The sequence below is a fragment of the Gymnoscopelus braueri genome (assembly GCF_963280865.1).
Source record: "Gymnoscopelus braueri genome assembly, chromosome: 8".
Lineage (NCBI taxonomy): Eukaryota > Metazoa > Chordata > Actinopteri > Myctophiformes > Myctophidae > Gymnoscopelus > Gymnoscopelus braueri.
The window spans coordinates 23,977,336-23,993,928 of record NC_137609.1 but is presented as its reverse complement, the minus strand read 5'-3'; the positions used below and the strand labels follow the sequence as shown (position 1 = coordinate 23,993,928).

At 43.0% G+C, this 16,593-nt stretch overlaps 1 protein-coding gene across 2 annotated transcripts in view; it reads left to right on the top strand.

Annotated features, from left to right (window-relative positions):
* Nucleotides 1-3,256: 3,256 nt before the first annotated feature.
* tspoap1 (TSPO associated protein 1) overlaps nucleotides 3,257-16,593 on the top strand; it is a 78,063-nt gene continuing 64,726 nt past the window's right edge. For both annotated transcript variants that reach the window (XM_080434870.1, XM_080434869.1), the window contains exon 1: nucleotides 3,257-4,351. In XM_080434870.1, the coding sequence (XP_080290996.1) occupies nucleotides 3,347-4,351 (1,005 nt within the window). In that variant the 5' untranslated portion in view covers nucleotides 3,257-3,346. The remainder of the gene's footprint in view (nucleotides 4,352-16,593) is intronic.

Genomic DNA, 16,593 nt, shown 5'->3' with positions numbered 1-16,593 from the left:
CTATGCACTGAAAAAGGCCCTTTTCTGACCCCTGACCTCACTGGACGGCCCGCCACTTTTCATAATACACCTGTGCCGCTTAGCGGAGCGTGTGGCGGTGTAGTGGGGGTCTCCCCGAACGCGTGCGTACCTTGCAAGTTCCGGCACTAAGCTCCGTCTCCTGTCCAGTGTCCAATTTGTATAGGCTATGCACTGAAAAAGGCCCTTTTCTGACCCCTGACCTCACTGGACGGCCCGCCACTTTTCAAAATACACCTGTGCCGCTTAGCGGAGCGTGTGGCGGTGTAGAGGGGGTCTCCCCGAACGCGTGCGTACCTCAGAAGTTCCGGCACTAAGCTCCGTCTCCTGTCCAGTGTCCAATTTGTATAGGCTATGCACTGAAAAAGGCCCTTTTCTGACCCTTGACCTCACTGGACGGCCCGCCACTTTTTTCTACACCTTAGTGCCGCTTAGCGGAGAGTGTGGCGGTGTAGAGGGGGTCTCCCCGAACGCGTGCGTACCTTGCAAGTTCCGGCACTAAGCTCCGTCTCCTGTCCAGTGTCCAATTTGTATAGGCTATGCACTGAAAAAGGCCCTTTTCTGACCCCTGACCTCACTGGACGGCCCGCCACTTTTCAAAATACACCTGTGCCGCTTAGCGGAGCGTGTGGCGGTGTAGAGGGGGTCTCCCCGAACGCGTGCGTACCTCAGAAGTTCCGGCACTAAGCTCCGTCTCCTGTCCAGTGTCCAATTTGTATAGGCTATGCACTGAAAAAGGCCCTTTTCTGACCCTTGACCTCACTGGACGGCCCGCCACTTTTTTCTACACCTTAGTGCCGCTTAGCGGAGAGTGTGGCGGTGTAGAGGGGGTCTCCCCGAACGCGTGCGTACCTTGCAAGTTCCGGCACTAAGCTCCGTCTCCTGTCCAGTGTCCAATTTGTATAGGCTATGCACTGAAAAAGGCCCTTTTCTGACCCCTGACCTCACTGGACGGCCCGCCACTTTTCAAAATACACCTGTGCCGCTTAGCGGAGCGTGTGGCGGTGTAGAGGGGGTCTCCCCGAACGCGTGCGTACCTCAGAAGTTCCGGCACTAAGCTCCGTCTCCTGTCCAGTGTCCAATTTGTATAGGCTATGCACTGAAAAAGGCCCTTTTCTGACCCTTGACCTCACTGGACGGCCCGCCACTTTTTTCTACACCTTAGTGCCGCTTAGCGGAGAGTGTGGCGGTGTAGAGGGGGTCTCCCCGAACGCGTGCGTACCTTGCAAGTTCCGGCACTAAGCTCCGTCTCCTGTCCAGTGTCCAATTTGTATAGGCTATGCACTGAAAAAGGCCCTTTTCTGACCCCTGACCTCACTGGACGGCCCGCCACTTTTCATAATACACCTGTGCCGCTTAGCGGAGCGTGTGGCGGTGTAGTGGGGGTCTCCCCGAACGCGTGCGTACCTTGCAAGTTCCGGCACTAAGCTCCGTCTCCTGTCCAGTGTCCAATTTGTATAGGCTATGCACTGAAAAAGGCCCTTTTCTGACCCCTGACCTCACTGGACGGCCCGCCACTTTTCATAATACACCTGTGCCGCTTAGCGGAGCGTGTGGCGGTGTAGTGGGGGTCTCCCCGAACGCGTGCGTACCTTGCAAGTTCCGGCACTAAGCTCCGTCTCCTGTCCAGTGTCCAATTTGTATAGGCTATGCACTGAAAAAGGACCTTTTCTGACCCCTGACCTCACTGGACGGCCTGCCACTTTTTTCTACACCTTAGTGCCGCTTAGCGGAGAGTGTGGCGGTGTAGAGGGGGTCTCCCCGAACGCGTGCTACCTTGCAAGTTCCGGCACTAAGCTCCGTCTCCTGTCCAGTGTCCAATTTGTATAGGCTATGCACTCCTTTGAACAGCATTTATCCATTTAGATAAATTATTAATGTTTTAAATCCGTTTTTGTTACACAGTAACATAATATGTGTTATATAGCTTCGTTTAAATGCTTAATTTATAGTTTTAATGTGCAAATGAACCGTTTTTCAATGGTTTTCAATGGTTTCTTTTTACTCTAGAGGGTACTCTTATTCTGAAGAGATCGTCAACCGGAAGTCTTATTTCTGCTCCGTTATTTCTGCTCACGGAACACAGATATAGATGACATGGTCGTCTCTTCTGGACACAGGATAACGGTTGTAATGAAGCAGGAGCACACAACAACACGGTCCATGTCTGTACACATCAACAACAAACCCAGTCCTGGCATGAATAGCTGGACATTTAACCCATACTACCAGCAACACGTGTTGCTGATTGCGATAATGAGCTTTGAAGAAATACTTTGGCTAGAGGGGGAACACTTATTTTGATGAAAAGTTAACAAGTTCAGTCTACGAGAGGTGAGTCTGAAGACATATGGCTTCAAATTAAGCTAACTAGCATGACAACGGCATGGTATGGCTAGTTATCTCGCCATTTACAACAACACTCGCTTTCTCGCTTATGTTAATCTATTCTACACTCGCAAACACAACCCGTTGCCTTATTGTTGCCCCTTCCATAGCCCCTGTAGTAATGAGTCAACATGAACGCATCGCTCAACGTTGGTTAAAATATGATCATCAACGTGGATACTACTGCTCATTTTAAGCTGGTGTTCGGTTACCACCGATGTATGTCAGCTGGTGAGCTAACATTAGCGATGGCTTGTGTGTATTGTAAATGTTATTATCGTGGTAACGTGGCACAGCTCATATCTGTCCAGAGTTTACCAAGACTTGTTGCATCCTCCGCCTGTTGTTTACAAACCACTCCAGCATGAAGTTATAACTCCATATTGGTTTGTAAAGTTGAGTTATTAGACTGGACTCACAGATAACATACATGGACACCTATATTAGAAAAGCTTCGGTTATTTACTTACTTCACTTCCCAACTTATATCACTGCTTTATATCACTGCCACTGTTTTTGACTGCTCTTTTGACTCACTGCATGATTGCATGCTTTGTGTAGCTAGAACAATGTTTAGGTCTGCACTTATTTATATCTATATTTAACCAGCACTAAAGGCACACACACTGTCGATTGGAGGTCTGCATGCAAATAATGCAACCTCACAAATAGTCCTCCAATTACAGTTGTGCCCTGCCTTTTTAGATGTAGCCTAACTCTTTCTCTCATTAGTAAAAGTAGTAATAATCCGTTAAGCAAACCACTGACCATGTCTCTAATACATTCTTCATCATCTCATCTTTTCAGTGGCCTGGTGTGATAATTGCATGCTTTCTGATTACTACGCATCATCCATCTTAACTTGATGAGGCTGATAAATAATCAGTCTCCTCAGTTCTACTGCATGCACCCGCCTTAATAGTGAATAGCCCTCCCATCTATGTTTGCATTGTTTGGTGTGCTGTGTGAATATAGCATCATGAGGAAAGACAAGGGTAACACTCTGGCACTGTCATCCACAAAGCCATGCCAGTCCCAGACCAACAAGGCTCAAGCATTAGAGAGGCTGCATGCTGACTCGGTGGCTGAGAAGAGCCGCAGACAACAGGCCCACCAGCTCTTATCTGTTGAGTTAAGGCAGCTGCGTGAAAAGGCAGAGAGGGAGCAGAAGCAAGCATTGAGGGAGCTGACTGCCAAGTATGAGTTTCAAAAAGCCAGAGATCTGCTGAGGCTCCGGGAGGACTTGTGCAGGAAGTGGGACTGGACTACAGGGGTTTACCGTCTCCCACACTGTAAAGACCAGGAGCTGGGGATTGTCAGCACCAGGCTGGGGAAACACAGCAAGGCCACTTGGCTGGCGGAGGAGGGGGACATTAAACACAGTGGGAAGGGTACGAGCAAAAGGAAAGACGTATGTCCGTTAGGTGGAACTACCTATCAGAAAGTGGAGCAGCTGCTGCCAAGGCTGCATGAAAAGACAAATGTTGACCAGGTCATCTTTAACCTGCATCGCAGAGAGGAGTTGGAGTTGGAGAGGGCCATTTTCCTCTGCGACCTATTAGAGGCCTTTAGAAGACAAGGTCAGTGGAGGCAGGGAGCTAGACCAATGAGCCGTACGTTAAAGGATTTCCTCAAGAACCACACCAAGTCAGACAATCTCCATTCCTGTTCTACTGGGCTTCCTCTTACCAACTCTGATCGTTCCGAGAGCGGTTCCCCACCACCTAAGAAGAAAACAAGGCAGGAGCAGCAGATATTGCCCCCGGGGAAGGACGTCTTTGCAGCTGACCACTGCTCCACTGCTGTGGAAGGGAACACCTGTTGTTGCAGCTCCACAGACATTTGCCACCCTGAAGTCACTCCTCATGCTGGCTGGGACCTCCAGCCCTCCTGCTGTTCTGAATCGTCATCTCCCTCCAAATGTTTGGGGAGACATATGGAGGAGGTAAGTTAAACCCTAGGTATATATATATACTGTGTGTGTATGTGTATGTATATATATTTATACACACACACACACACACACACACACACACACACACACACACACACACACACACACACACACACACACACACACACACTGTATATTACAGTAGGGTATCACAAATTGGCATCAAGACGGGCTACATGCTAGTCCAATGAGAAACACTAGAATGTTTTCGTAATGACAGTAACTTTATCAATGCCTTAAATCTTTCTCTAACCACAGTTGCCTAATAACATATTTTTTGTTGCTTGTTGAACACACTCCAGACCACAGCTTTTTAATTTTTCTTTGTGCAGTGATGATGTGGGCCATCTGGTAAACATTTAATATTGCGTACGTTTGAGTGTGATCATCAGAAGCTTTGAATGAAGGAGAGCACTCTGCTACATTTGGGGGCTAATGCATTTGGGCAGAGATGTTTTTTCATGTCTCTTGTTTTGGGAGATGGTTGGCAGAAGTGGGTTAATGTGTTGCCCCCTTTTCCATTCTGGGAAGGAGTGTAAATAATTAATCAAATGTTGAATTGTGTTCAAGCACTGTGTGCAACCTCATGGGTGTTGCATGGTTGTTATGCACAGCAACACTGTGAGGCTTGGCTTCCAAACCACGACTGTAGAGTCCATTCTCCTATATGTCTGTGCATGCTGGACCCAGTTGGATGGGTGCAACACCAGAACGCTACGTGCAGTTACACCTGTATACAGTCAGAAATTGGACCCGCCAACACATTTTGGCTCTGTGTTGTTTAGAGGCTCCTCAGTGTGTGATTTCTTTTGCAAAATAGGCCACTCCCACAAACTGTGGAAGGCAGTCGAAATAGAATATGAAAAATCTAAATGATACATGTTTGTATCACATGACTCCAGAGATAATGTATACAGATTGATGTGAGTTTTGGACAGAATCTGTTGGAGTAGTAGGAAAAAGTGTGTTATAAAGAAAAAGCAAAATGGCTAGTTAGGCGTAAATGGACGTGGTCTATATAACTGTGACCTATGGTTCAATAGTTCTAAGCCAAAATGCAAAGCGGTCTGGTATAGCGGCACCATGAGACCGATTGGAAAAATCTGGGGTGAAGTGTCTTCCTTGGCCTGCATGCAAAGTTTGACGCTGGTAATCGGTCCAGTGGTCACACACACACGCACACACACTCCGCTTAACTAATTGCTCCAAAGTGTGTTACAACAGCTAACATCCATCTCATTCAAGATGGACAACAAACATTGTCAGCAGGCATGTGTACACTGTACAGTGCATACCACATGTAGCATCAAATTGAAAATATTAATGCTCACTGTGAATGGGAATATGTTATACCTTGGCACTATGAGGAAATGCGACACATGTTTATACAGGTTGTAAATGGAGTCTAAAAAATAGCTTGTGTGTGACTATACCACTGGGATAACTGTGTGAATAGCATAATTATGCTGTTCGGTGTGTATCAGCTTACAGCCTTACACACATAATCTTCAATGTTAATTTAACTCTGTTTGTACAAATACATAAATTAATTCTAAAGATTTGACTGTGCACCAATACATTGACTCAGCTTTAAAGGCATTCACCCCCCCCCCCAATACTCAATTTAATTCTAGGGCTGTAGTCGAGACCACCTAAAGCGAGTCCAAGTCAGTACCAAGTCCGAGGGGGGGCGAGTCCGAGTCAAGACCGAGTCCGGGAGGCCAGGGAGGGGGTCGAGTCCGAGTCAAGACCGAGACCGACGGGGGGCGAGACCAAGTCAAGACCGAGACCGACGGGGGGCGAGACCGAGTCAAGACCGAGACCAGATTTTTTTTTTTTTTTTTTTTTTTTATAGGTACAGAAAACAATCTTGATCTGAAACACTGCAATTATATGTTTCTGACTTTGGAAAAGCTCAAAATTAGGTATGCCTGGCCTACTACAATGAGCTCTATTCAATAAGTATGCATAATGTGTGAAAATGTGTATTGTCACTATGTGTAAAAAATGTACATGGCACTTTTATGTAAAAAATATTACAAAATGTTTGATTCATTCAAATATTTATTTGAAATAACAAGTAAGTAACATAGCCAGAACACAATGCTTTTTGCTAAACACAACTGTGCTGTACAAGCTCATTTTAACCACAAAAAAGAAACAAAAACAAATCACCTTTAACACGACTGCCTGACTGGAATGTGTAGCCATAAAATTAAATCAAAGTGTGGTTGCATTTCAAAAACACAAGAGAATGCAGCATGGTGTGACCTAAACTAGCACGATGGGGTCTCATAATAAGTCCTCCTGCACTAAAAATCCTCTCCACCGGTGCTGAGGAGGCAGGGACTGACAGAACCTTCATCGCTAAAATGCCAAGTTGTGGGAATCTGTCTTGGTTTTCAACCCAGAAGACATCAGCATCAGCATCAGCATCATTGTTCTCAATTGCATCAAAGTACTTGGTGACTTGTGATGCAATACTTGCATCCTGGGTTGTTGAGCTACGTTTCTTGTGCGCTTTGTAGCGGGACAGGAGACGAGGACATTTCGCTGCTGGTGGTGAGTCACCGTCCACTTCCTCAGCAGTATAATAATAAAGTAATTAAGTACATTTACTCAAGTACTGTACAACTTAAGTACAATGTTGAGGTATTTTTTTTTACTACTGGATTATTTCCAATTTTCAATACTTTTACTTCTACTCATATCAGAGGCAAATATTGTACTTTTACTCGACTACAATTATTTGAAAACGTAGTTTGCAGCAGATATAAATTATTACATAATAAAAATATATTAACCACTTTAGCCATATTTTATACCATAGAGTAGACTATTTGAAAATAGCAGATCTACAAGCTCACAATTGTGAGCTTGTAGATCGGCTATTTTCAAATATTTTAGTACTTTCACTTTTGGTACTTTAAGTATATTTTGAAGCCAATACTTTTACTCAAGTAACAGTTTGAACACAGCTCAATTACTTTTACAGAGTATTTGCCTCATGCATACAGGTTGATGCTTTTATATTCATGGTGAAAATGTTTCTGGATGTAGGCCTACTTATTGTTTTGTTTTATTGTATGAAATAAATAATAGGATTGATAGAATTATAGAAATAGAATTGATCTTAATATGAAAAGCAGAAAGAGGTCAGTCTCCCTGTGCGCAATTACGCACAATGTGGTACAACTTACAAGAGAATAGATAATTTAAGTGATTTGTACATTACATGTAGGTATATCTCCAGACAAGCCGACGACAGCATCGGTCAGGATCTAATGTTAATTAATGTTTTTAGTTTTGCTGCTTGGACTGATATATTTACTGCAGTGAGTGACACAGTATAATGTGCGCAAGGAAACCTTACTGAAAGCAGTCTCTATTCATCTTTAGATGATTAGAGACTGATGATTAAAACAACCACAGGCTACACAGTGAACACACAATAAATAAATAAACACCTGTTCGTGGATATAATTTTAAAAGAATATAAACTAGAGGGACAGGACTGCTGGTGTTCTGCTGCTGCTGCGCTGTCAACTGCTGCAAGATGATGTGCTCCAAGAAAGCTGTCCATAAGCGCCAGACAGCTCTCTTATAATGTTAATGTGAATGGGCTCCTCATAATATGGGTATAATAAAATTATTTCATTGCATTGTAGTGACTTGGTCTTGGACTCGAGTGGACTCGGTGGGGGTAGAGTCCCGAGTCCCTTAGTCCGAGTCCGAGTCAAGACCGAGTCAAATTATGGGCGAGACCGAGTCAAGACCGAGTCAAACTATGGGTGAGACCGAGACAAGACCGAGTAAATCAAAAAGCGGTCTCGAGACCGGTCTCGAGACCGAGACCGGTCTCGAGTACTACAGCCCTATTTAATTCCGACTGTTAAATGAAGTTTGGTTGGTTGCAGTTTTGTGTATAAAAATTGTCCCTGACTCTGTGCTTGTTTCACTGTCAGTATTTCTCATCCAGGGCAATTAAACTAGGAAAGAAAAGCTGAAGCACAGCAGCGATTGGGCTCAGTGGAGTGTGAGTGCTTGTTGCAGTTCTTTCATTCTGTGCCATGGTCATGCTTCTGTGAGCACACTTTAATTAAAAGTTTAAGTGGATAGAAGAGGTGAAACGCCCTGCAAGAGAAAGGGGGTACTACAAGTTGTTTAATCTTGTTGTCTGTCTAAGTGAACCCATATTTTACACTCACGTCTCATGTCTCTTGAATTTAAACTTACGGCACTAGACTGGAGAACGGTATTAGGAATCTAATTCAGTAATTAACAACTGATGGTTATATGCCTTCCAGCAGATACTTGCAGTATATGGGCCTAGACAATAGCCTAAATGAGACATGTTTCCAATGCAAATCAATGCTGAGCTAGACAATGACACTGAAAGCCTAAGGGAACTTCAATCACACTGTGACATGAGTGTCTAACCTATATGATTAATAATGACACTCCCTGGCTCATCTTTTGTTTACAAACATACCATAATCATAGCAAAAAATAATAGCCTCTTTTAAAACTGTGGCGGTCTGTGTAGTAATATCCAGAGGCCTTCTCTCATTTTACACAGTTGACATGCAATTAGGTGGAGTGACTGAATCATCTTTTGCAGATATGAATCTGGTGGAGCTAAGGGAGAGTTAAAATCAAAGTTTATTAGTTAGCCCCTGTAGTCACACACCATAATCTCTCATTAGTTTGTGGTTAAGCAATCTGCTTTGATTAAAGCACGGTCTCTGCCAGGTCAGGTAGGTTATTGTGGCCTCCTGGTGGCGCTATAATAGGCCAATGTGAAAAGGGTGCCATTTCTTCCTCGGCCTTGTTTCACGGCAAAACATGATTTGTTAAAAATATTTGTTTAGCAAAAATCGGCCTGCTGCCTGCTGGTGGCGCTATAACAGGCCAATGTGAAAAGGGTGGCATTTCTTCCTCGGCCTAGTGGGAAATGTGCATGCAAAGTTTCACGGCAATCACACGCTGCGTTCCTGATTTCAGGCATTTTGTTCAAAACGAGCCACTCGTGCAAACTTTAGATGGCAATCTTAGCCAATCAGGATGGAATATGAAAAATCGGACAGATCTGTCTTGATCACATAACTATAGAGATACTGTGTACAGATTTGCATGATGTTTGGACAAAAATTTAAGGAGTAATATCAAAACATTTGTTTTACAAAAGTCGTCCTCCTGGTGGCGCTATTAAAGGAAAAATGCAGGGCAGAGGTTTTTCCTTGGCCTCTAGGGAGTGTGCGTGCACAGTTTTTCTGCGATCGGGGGAAAGATTCCTGCTCGCGGACGGACACACGGACACACACAGCACACACACAGACGGATGGACAGGGTGCAAAACATAGTCTCTGCCACGCCTTCGGCCTGGCGGAGACAATAACTTGGAATTGGTCTTGATACACCCGCTCCTCTACCAGCCTGTGTTGCAGTGTGTACTGCCTCTTCAACAATCAATAGGCAACCAACATCATTCCAGCGTCATCTCCATGGAAACGAGTTCTAGTCCTGGTCATGATTGGCTCCCTTTTCGGAGCCTGCCTTTTTGTGATAGGACAACTGAAACCCTTCTCTCCACCCCCTCCTCTTACCAACATGCAGTGTGTGTGTGTGTCTGTCTCAGACACACACGCGCACAAATATTTCCCCTTCATCCTCTTTCTGCACCCCTATGTTGTTATCACAGAGACGGTATTAAGCACCTCGAGGAGACGTATTGCAACTGGGGGAAATATATTTTTGAGACATCGTCATCATTGAGGATATATGCACAGTTGAAGACTCTCTCAACCCACCACCTACGCTGCTGCGTTGTGAGAGAATGGGGACCAGAGATCTTTTATTTAAATCTTCCTCTCTTTCTCCTCTTATTCACTGGCACGTACATCAGTGAGGCCTACATCTGAGGTTTTAGCGTCACGCAGACTTAGAAGTGGGCCTCTTATTCCGCGGTCCGTCTTTTCCATTCTGTACGAGAAGCAGCGATGACAATTCCTTCTCATTACAGAAGACGACAGAGCGGGAAGGCAGGAAGACAAGCTCTGACAGTCTAGTAAGTAGGGCTCTGAATCTGCATGCACCACCATTGTTGATAATGATCGCAGTACTATAAGCATGCTACGAGGACGATGATATTGATAGACGTACCGTGAGGTTTCAATGCCATAAAATAAATATGACATCCCAATGAAGCAGATGTTTTTTTTTACATCCCTTGAGGGAGGGAGAGAATGAAAGAAAGGGTGCTTTCCAACTCCTGGTTTAGTCTTGGAGATGGCACAGGCCCTTTTGCCATGAAGAACATCTTACACATGGAACAAGAGCCACTCTATTGCTAATTTTGTGCCTTCAAATTCCTCATGGACTAGGATTAGCAAATATTGGAGGCTCTATAATCGTTTTCTGATAAACCATGGCCGTGCTGAGTGATCCTACTGCTTTGGTGTCACAAACTTAATCTTGAGCCCCAGCCGATTATTACCCGCTCTTGTAAACACTTGGAGAAAGGGTATGAAAAAATGTTGAAGGAAGCCTGCTGCATCTGATCCATGTAATTCTCCTTCAGAAAATGAATAGCCTGCAACGGCTCGATTTTGGCTGTATCGATCTCAACTCTGCTCTTTGACTTTGACAGAGAGTGATGTATGATCTGTGCTCTCGGCCCGAGCAGCCAGAGCCTGCGACTGCAGGCAGCGAGATGGAGAGTCGCGAGGAGGCTGAAGCCCCAGGACCCCGACAGCAGGAGTTGGAGAGGACAGACAAGCAGTGTACTAACCATGAACTGGAGAATAATGTGGCCCCCACCACGGCTAATCTCACTCTGACATCAGTGCTGGGCAAGAGGCACCACTGTCTTTATGCGAACCTCTGTGGCCTTGAAGTAGAAGGGATATGCAAGGTAATGCTGGAGCTCATATTTTTTCTCTGCTTGTGGCAACTCTGCTTGGAAAGTAGGGCTAAAGTCTGTTGATTGAAACGTTACAGGATTACAAACATCTGAAACGTAACACTTAACAGGCAATCAATAACCAATGATTACCTGATTTTTTTAAAAGCTAATTAACAGCTTTTTTAATGTGACATTTTGACAGTATATACAGTATCATGATCATCATGATTGTGTGCATGGGGATCTCATCTTAAACAAGCTCAGTGCTTAATGAGTCTTCCAGTTTAGTAGACCTTGTATTGTGAATTTGTACTTCCATGTACTGTTGTTCTCATGTCTTACTAAATAAAGTACATCAATCAATCAATCAGTATATTACAGTAGCCTATATATTCAGGTATTAGTTTTTCATGACTATTTATTACATGCTGGAATAGATACCCATTTATATTCTTGGCTTTTGCTCTCAAGTTGAGCATATTTACTGATAAAGTTGAATGCATTACAGTATGTCATTAAAGAACCTACCCTACCCTGGCAGTAGGTTATCTTAGTGTTTTATCTAGGACAGTGCTGTAGCAGCTCTGATGCAGACAGTGAGGTGGCAGGTACTATGTTTAGACACTGTGTTCTTATCCCATACATCACACCTCTGCATAGCCTGAATGAAATGACAGAGTATCCTCTTCATGAACCAATTGGAAATTAAAAGGTGTCCCACATTCTTTTTTCATGTAATAAGGTTAGCTAGGTGCTGCAATCTGTTAACTTGGAATTCTCCACATAGGCAGCAAATATAGATCTTCTAGACAGTTCTCATACAATGTGGGCATTATCACGTGCTCCCAGGTGGACCCACAGTAGAGGTTACAGAAGGGGGATGGGTGCCAGACAGACGGAGAGACAGTAGGACTGAAATTGTGGATATACGGTACGAGGGAGCAAATATGGTAGGAGGAAGGTTGAGTGAAGGTTTGCCATTAAAAGATCATTAGGCCTCCCAACCCCCACCAAATATCTGGCTGCTGTTTGGAGATGTGTGTGGAGCTGGAAGATGCCATTGAGTTGGATGATATTGACCATCCTCTGCCCTCTATACATCTGTGTCATCATGGCCCAGACATTGAACTGTCTGGGCCAATTGAACTGTAGAATATAAACTTCTCCCATCTTTTTTGTATCTTGCTAAATAGGGTGTTTATCTAAAGCTATTTTGAAGTTTAGAATTCAGACAATTGCAAATGCTTGACACCATTTACTTTTTCATCAAATTCTAGGCACACAACTATCTGCAAGCTTGCAAGAGGTGATATTGAGTTTAGAGTGAAATATGTAAATTAATATAAACATTGAATATGTTTTGATGATGATTAAGGTAGGTAAAGTATGGGTTGATTTTAGGCCTTGTAGTTTGGTCACACTGGAGGCATAATGTTTTGGAAAACAACCAAGAAAGGGACAAGGGTTGTCATTGGTGCAACATGTTACACCAATGACAACCCTTAACTATTATCACTATGTGAGCTATTTCCCAAACAAGTTTTCATACTTTTATTGAGAGAGTTACTGTGAGAGAGAGAGACAGGAAACAAGGAGAGAGAGATGGGGAAGGACATGCAGCAAAGAACCTCAGGTCGGATTCGAACCCGGGCTGGCAGTGCAAGTACCAAGACTTAATGGTATGCGCTCTACCAGGTGAGCCTCCGGGGCAACCCAGGAGTATGTATCTTAACGTATCCTGGAATATAATGAGAAAACCTGTGACTACTGACAGTGTTGAATATCCTACTTTGCTTACAAAACGGAATCAAAGTGTAATGAACACATTTGTGTGACACTGTGATTATGTCACAACTAGTCATTTCGCACAGTGATGCAAAGGGAAACCAAATTAGGGCATAGATTTTTAAGTTACCAGCTTTTACTGTAGTTATTCCTGCTGTTTTGAGCATGGAGAATTTTGTGTTTTTGTGAATATGTCTCAAATGTACTGTACTTTCAAATTCAAGGCCCGCAGTAATTCAATGGTCCCCTGTTTGATCTTTGCTAGTGCTGTATGCATATTTTCTCTGTTTGTTAGGCTATGGCCATGGCGGAGGGTTTGTTGATGGTTTGTGTTCATGATAAAGACATTGAGAAGCTACAGGGAACTTAATTTAGCATTGCAATGCTCACAGTACCGCACAGGTTCACCATTAATTCAGCTCATTCAACCTTCTGTTCTAAGCTAAGCAGTATTTTATGACCAGTTTGAAGAAGAGGCCTGTTTAATGAGAAGTGACAGAGCTGTGTAACCCATACATTCATCTATTCTTGCATGCAATGATTACTCTTGCATGCACAATACTCTCAATACCCCCAACTTTATTCTTGAGATTGATCTACATTTGTTTAGGTCAGGATAATGCAAATCAGACAAATTTGCCTTTTTCTTGTTTATTTTCAAAGGCAATATAGTATAATCACAGTGTTGGCTCAAGTTGGACTTTGATGAATATCAAAGACTAAAAGTCAGTGTTGACAAGATGATAGCGCAATTTTGAGTGTTGACACCATAAGTGACTGTACAAGTTACCATTGCAGTAGCTGGATATGGAAAAATCAGTTAGTCTGTAACTAAGCAGTTTTCTTCGTCAGTCTGTTCTTGATGCACTAGAATGGAAAACGGGCTAGTTGGAAAGATGATTCTTCAGGCTTCTATGTTCTGCACACTTTTCTGTATTGTGTTGAAAGCAAGCTTGAACCACTTGAACCCTATATACTGTACATCGGGGTCCCCCAGGGCTCTATACAAGGTCCGTCTGCTCCTTTAATCTGATAGAATACACACATCACTTGTCGGGGCACCGGCTGGGTTAAGATAGGATCATGAAAAAGAATATAATCCACACACTCACACGTTGCAACGCTGGGGTTCTTCAAGTGGTTAATGATAACAGGACCCCAGGCTCAAAACCTCATTAATAGTTATTGGAGCACGTACAGTATGTGTGTGGGTTTGTTCTATTATTTTTCTTGACCAGGATCATACTCTTTCAGAGTTACCTTACAACTCAGCACTGGCCCAGTTTGAACCTATGGGGAGATTGAAAGTGGAACAGTGTTGAAGAATATGAGACCTGGATAGTCAAATCTGTTCTTTGCAATCTGTTCACAAGCTAGAATGAAGACACTTTCTTTGTGGCACCAAAAACATCAAAATAATCAATTGCAACTTAAAGCTGCATTATGTAACTTTCCTCTTCTACCCCAGACTTGAACCCGATTTCCTGCGCAAGTGCTGAAACTTTTACCATTCAGATAATTGAGCCTGCCTGCTTGCTCAGGGGAAATTTAATCTTGACCATCAGGTCAAAATTCGTGTCAGATCCTGTGTCTAAATGTCTCATTAGAAGAGCAGGGATACAAAATACAACCACCCCAATTGTATAAGTTGCATAAGTTATATGTTGTATTAATATACTACCGTACAGATTGGACAAAATTACAATTTATTCATATTTTGTATTACATAGTGTCCTGTCCTGTTAGTAATAAGATTGATTACTTTGTCTAGCAGGAAGCATAACAAATAATTTAAATAGAGATTATCTAAATCACTATACTTTTTATTTTATAATGACCATGTTCTCTATTATTCAAGTAAATGTTACAGCCTGAAACATTTCTATATATATATATAGAGAGAGAGAAATATGAATGTACCCATTCTAAAAAATCTACATTTGACAGTCTTTATGATAAAGCCTTCATAGAAATTAAAATGCAAATTTGCATCAAAGCGCTCCTTAGCCACAAGTTACTGCTTGAGTGTGACCTCGCGTCACCAGGCTTGTGTACTCGTGCATGAGTATGATAGCTGGAAGTCTAGGGTCTCATAGTTGATGAATAATTGATAAATGATTCTCCAGAGTGTCTGGTCTCACTGTCTCAGCACATGTCTAACCCCAAACATCACTGTTTGGGCTTTCTGTCTGGCAATGGAACTGATGTCTCTTTGAATGTGTAGGCACAACATTCTGTCCACTGTCAGAGGTGAATTAGCGTGCACGCGTGCGTGTGTGTGTGTGTCTGACCGTGTGCTAGTGCTACACTAATTTAAGTAAATATATGTACTTAAATCACATGCACTTTATCATGACCACTTGTCCTGAGTCCACTTACTTTACTTAGAATAGCGATGAGCATTGAATATAGATGGGAAGGTATAACAATATTAAGGAATGCAAAAAATAGATTGCATACATTTATATTGACATTCAATGTAAAAGATGACAGATTTTCTCAGCCAAGGCAGCCAAACATAATTTTCAATAGCAAGAACGTATATTTGTTCTGTCTTGTCTGCCAGTGCTCACATTATTTTTAAATTCAGACAAAAGTCGAGGTACCTGTGTGGTTCCCTTGGGAGAAATGGTCTTTCTTAAAGAGAGTTTGTGCCCTTTTTATTCTATCAGTTTCAAACTCGCCTTTTTTTGATTATTTGGGTCTCCATTCCTGTGTTTGGCTTTAAGGCTTTTAATCCGTTCCCATCATCTTTGTCCTCCAAAGGCACTCTGCCCTCCATTACTTTTTTTTTGTTGCTATGTCATCGTCCCTCAATGCTAGTGACATTAAAACCTTGATTACCTGTGTTCCCCATACAATGGAAAGGGCTGTAGCCTGGAGGAGCAATGGGAAGCTAATTTCCTGGCCCACAGAATGTCGGGGAGGTCACTAGGGTGTTGTGTTGCTGAGGATACTTCTGACAGCCCATGCCATATGTACAATTATTTAACATGACCTTTAGCTGAGAATACATTTTTTTCAACCTAATGTTTGCTTTCGTTAATTGCATCCTACTCTAGCACAATCAATAGCTTTAATCGGATTATGGTGACAACCACAATAGGGTTTTTGACACGTGTGTAAATATCGGGTCAGGGATATACTGACCATCTCCTGACCCTCTCCTGTCATCTAGAGCACAACCTCTTATTAATGGCTGCCCCACCTCACTGTTTTGAATATGGTTTAGGTATCTACCTCTGAGCCATCGCTCACCTCCAGACGATGTTACCATTTATCAGCACAGTGGGGTGGCTGATGCAAGGTTGACCTTGATGAGCTTTTAGATTATTTGTGATGATCTGGCTGCTCTTGGCCTTAAAAGGAAAACCACTTAATGTATATTCATGTTGGGTTGTGCAATCTACTCACAAGGGAGCATGAAAAAAACAAAAAAACTAATGGCATTGATTATTCTTGATTCCTCTTGATAATACTGCAAATAAGATCTTCATGTGTGAAAGGGAAACAACTTTTGTGATTTCCTTATTTATACAGAAAT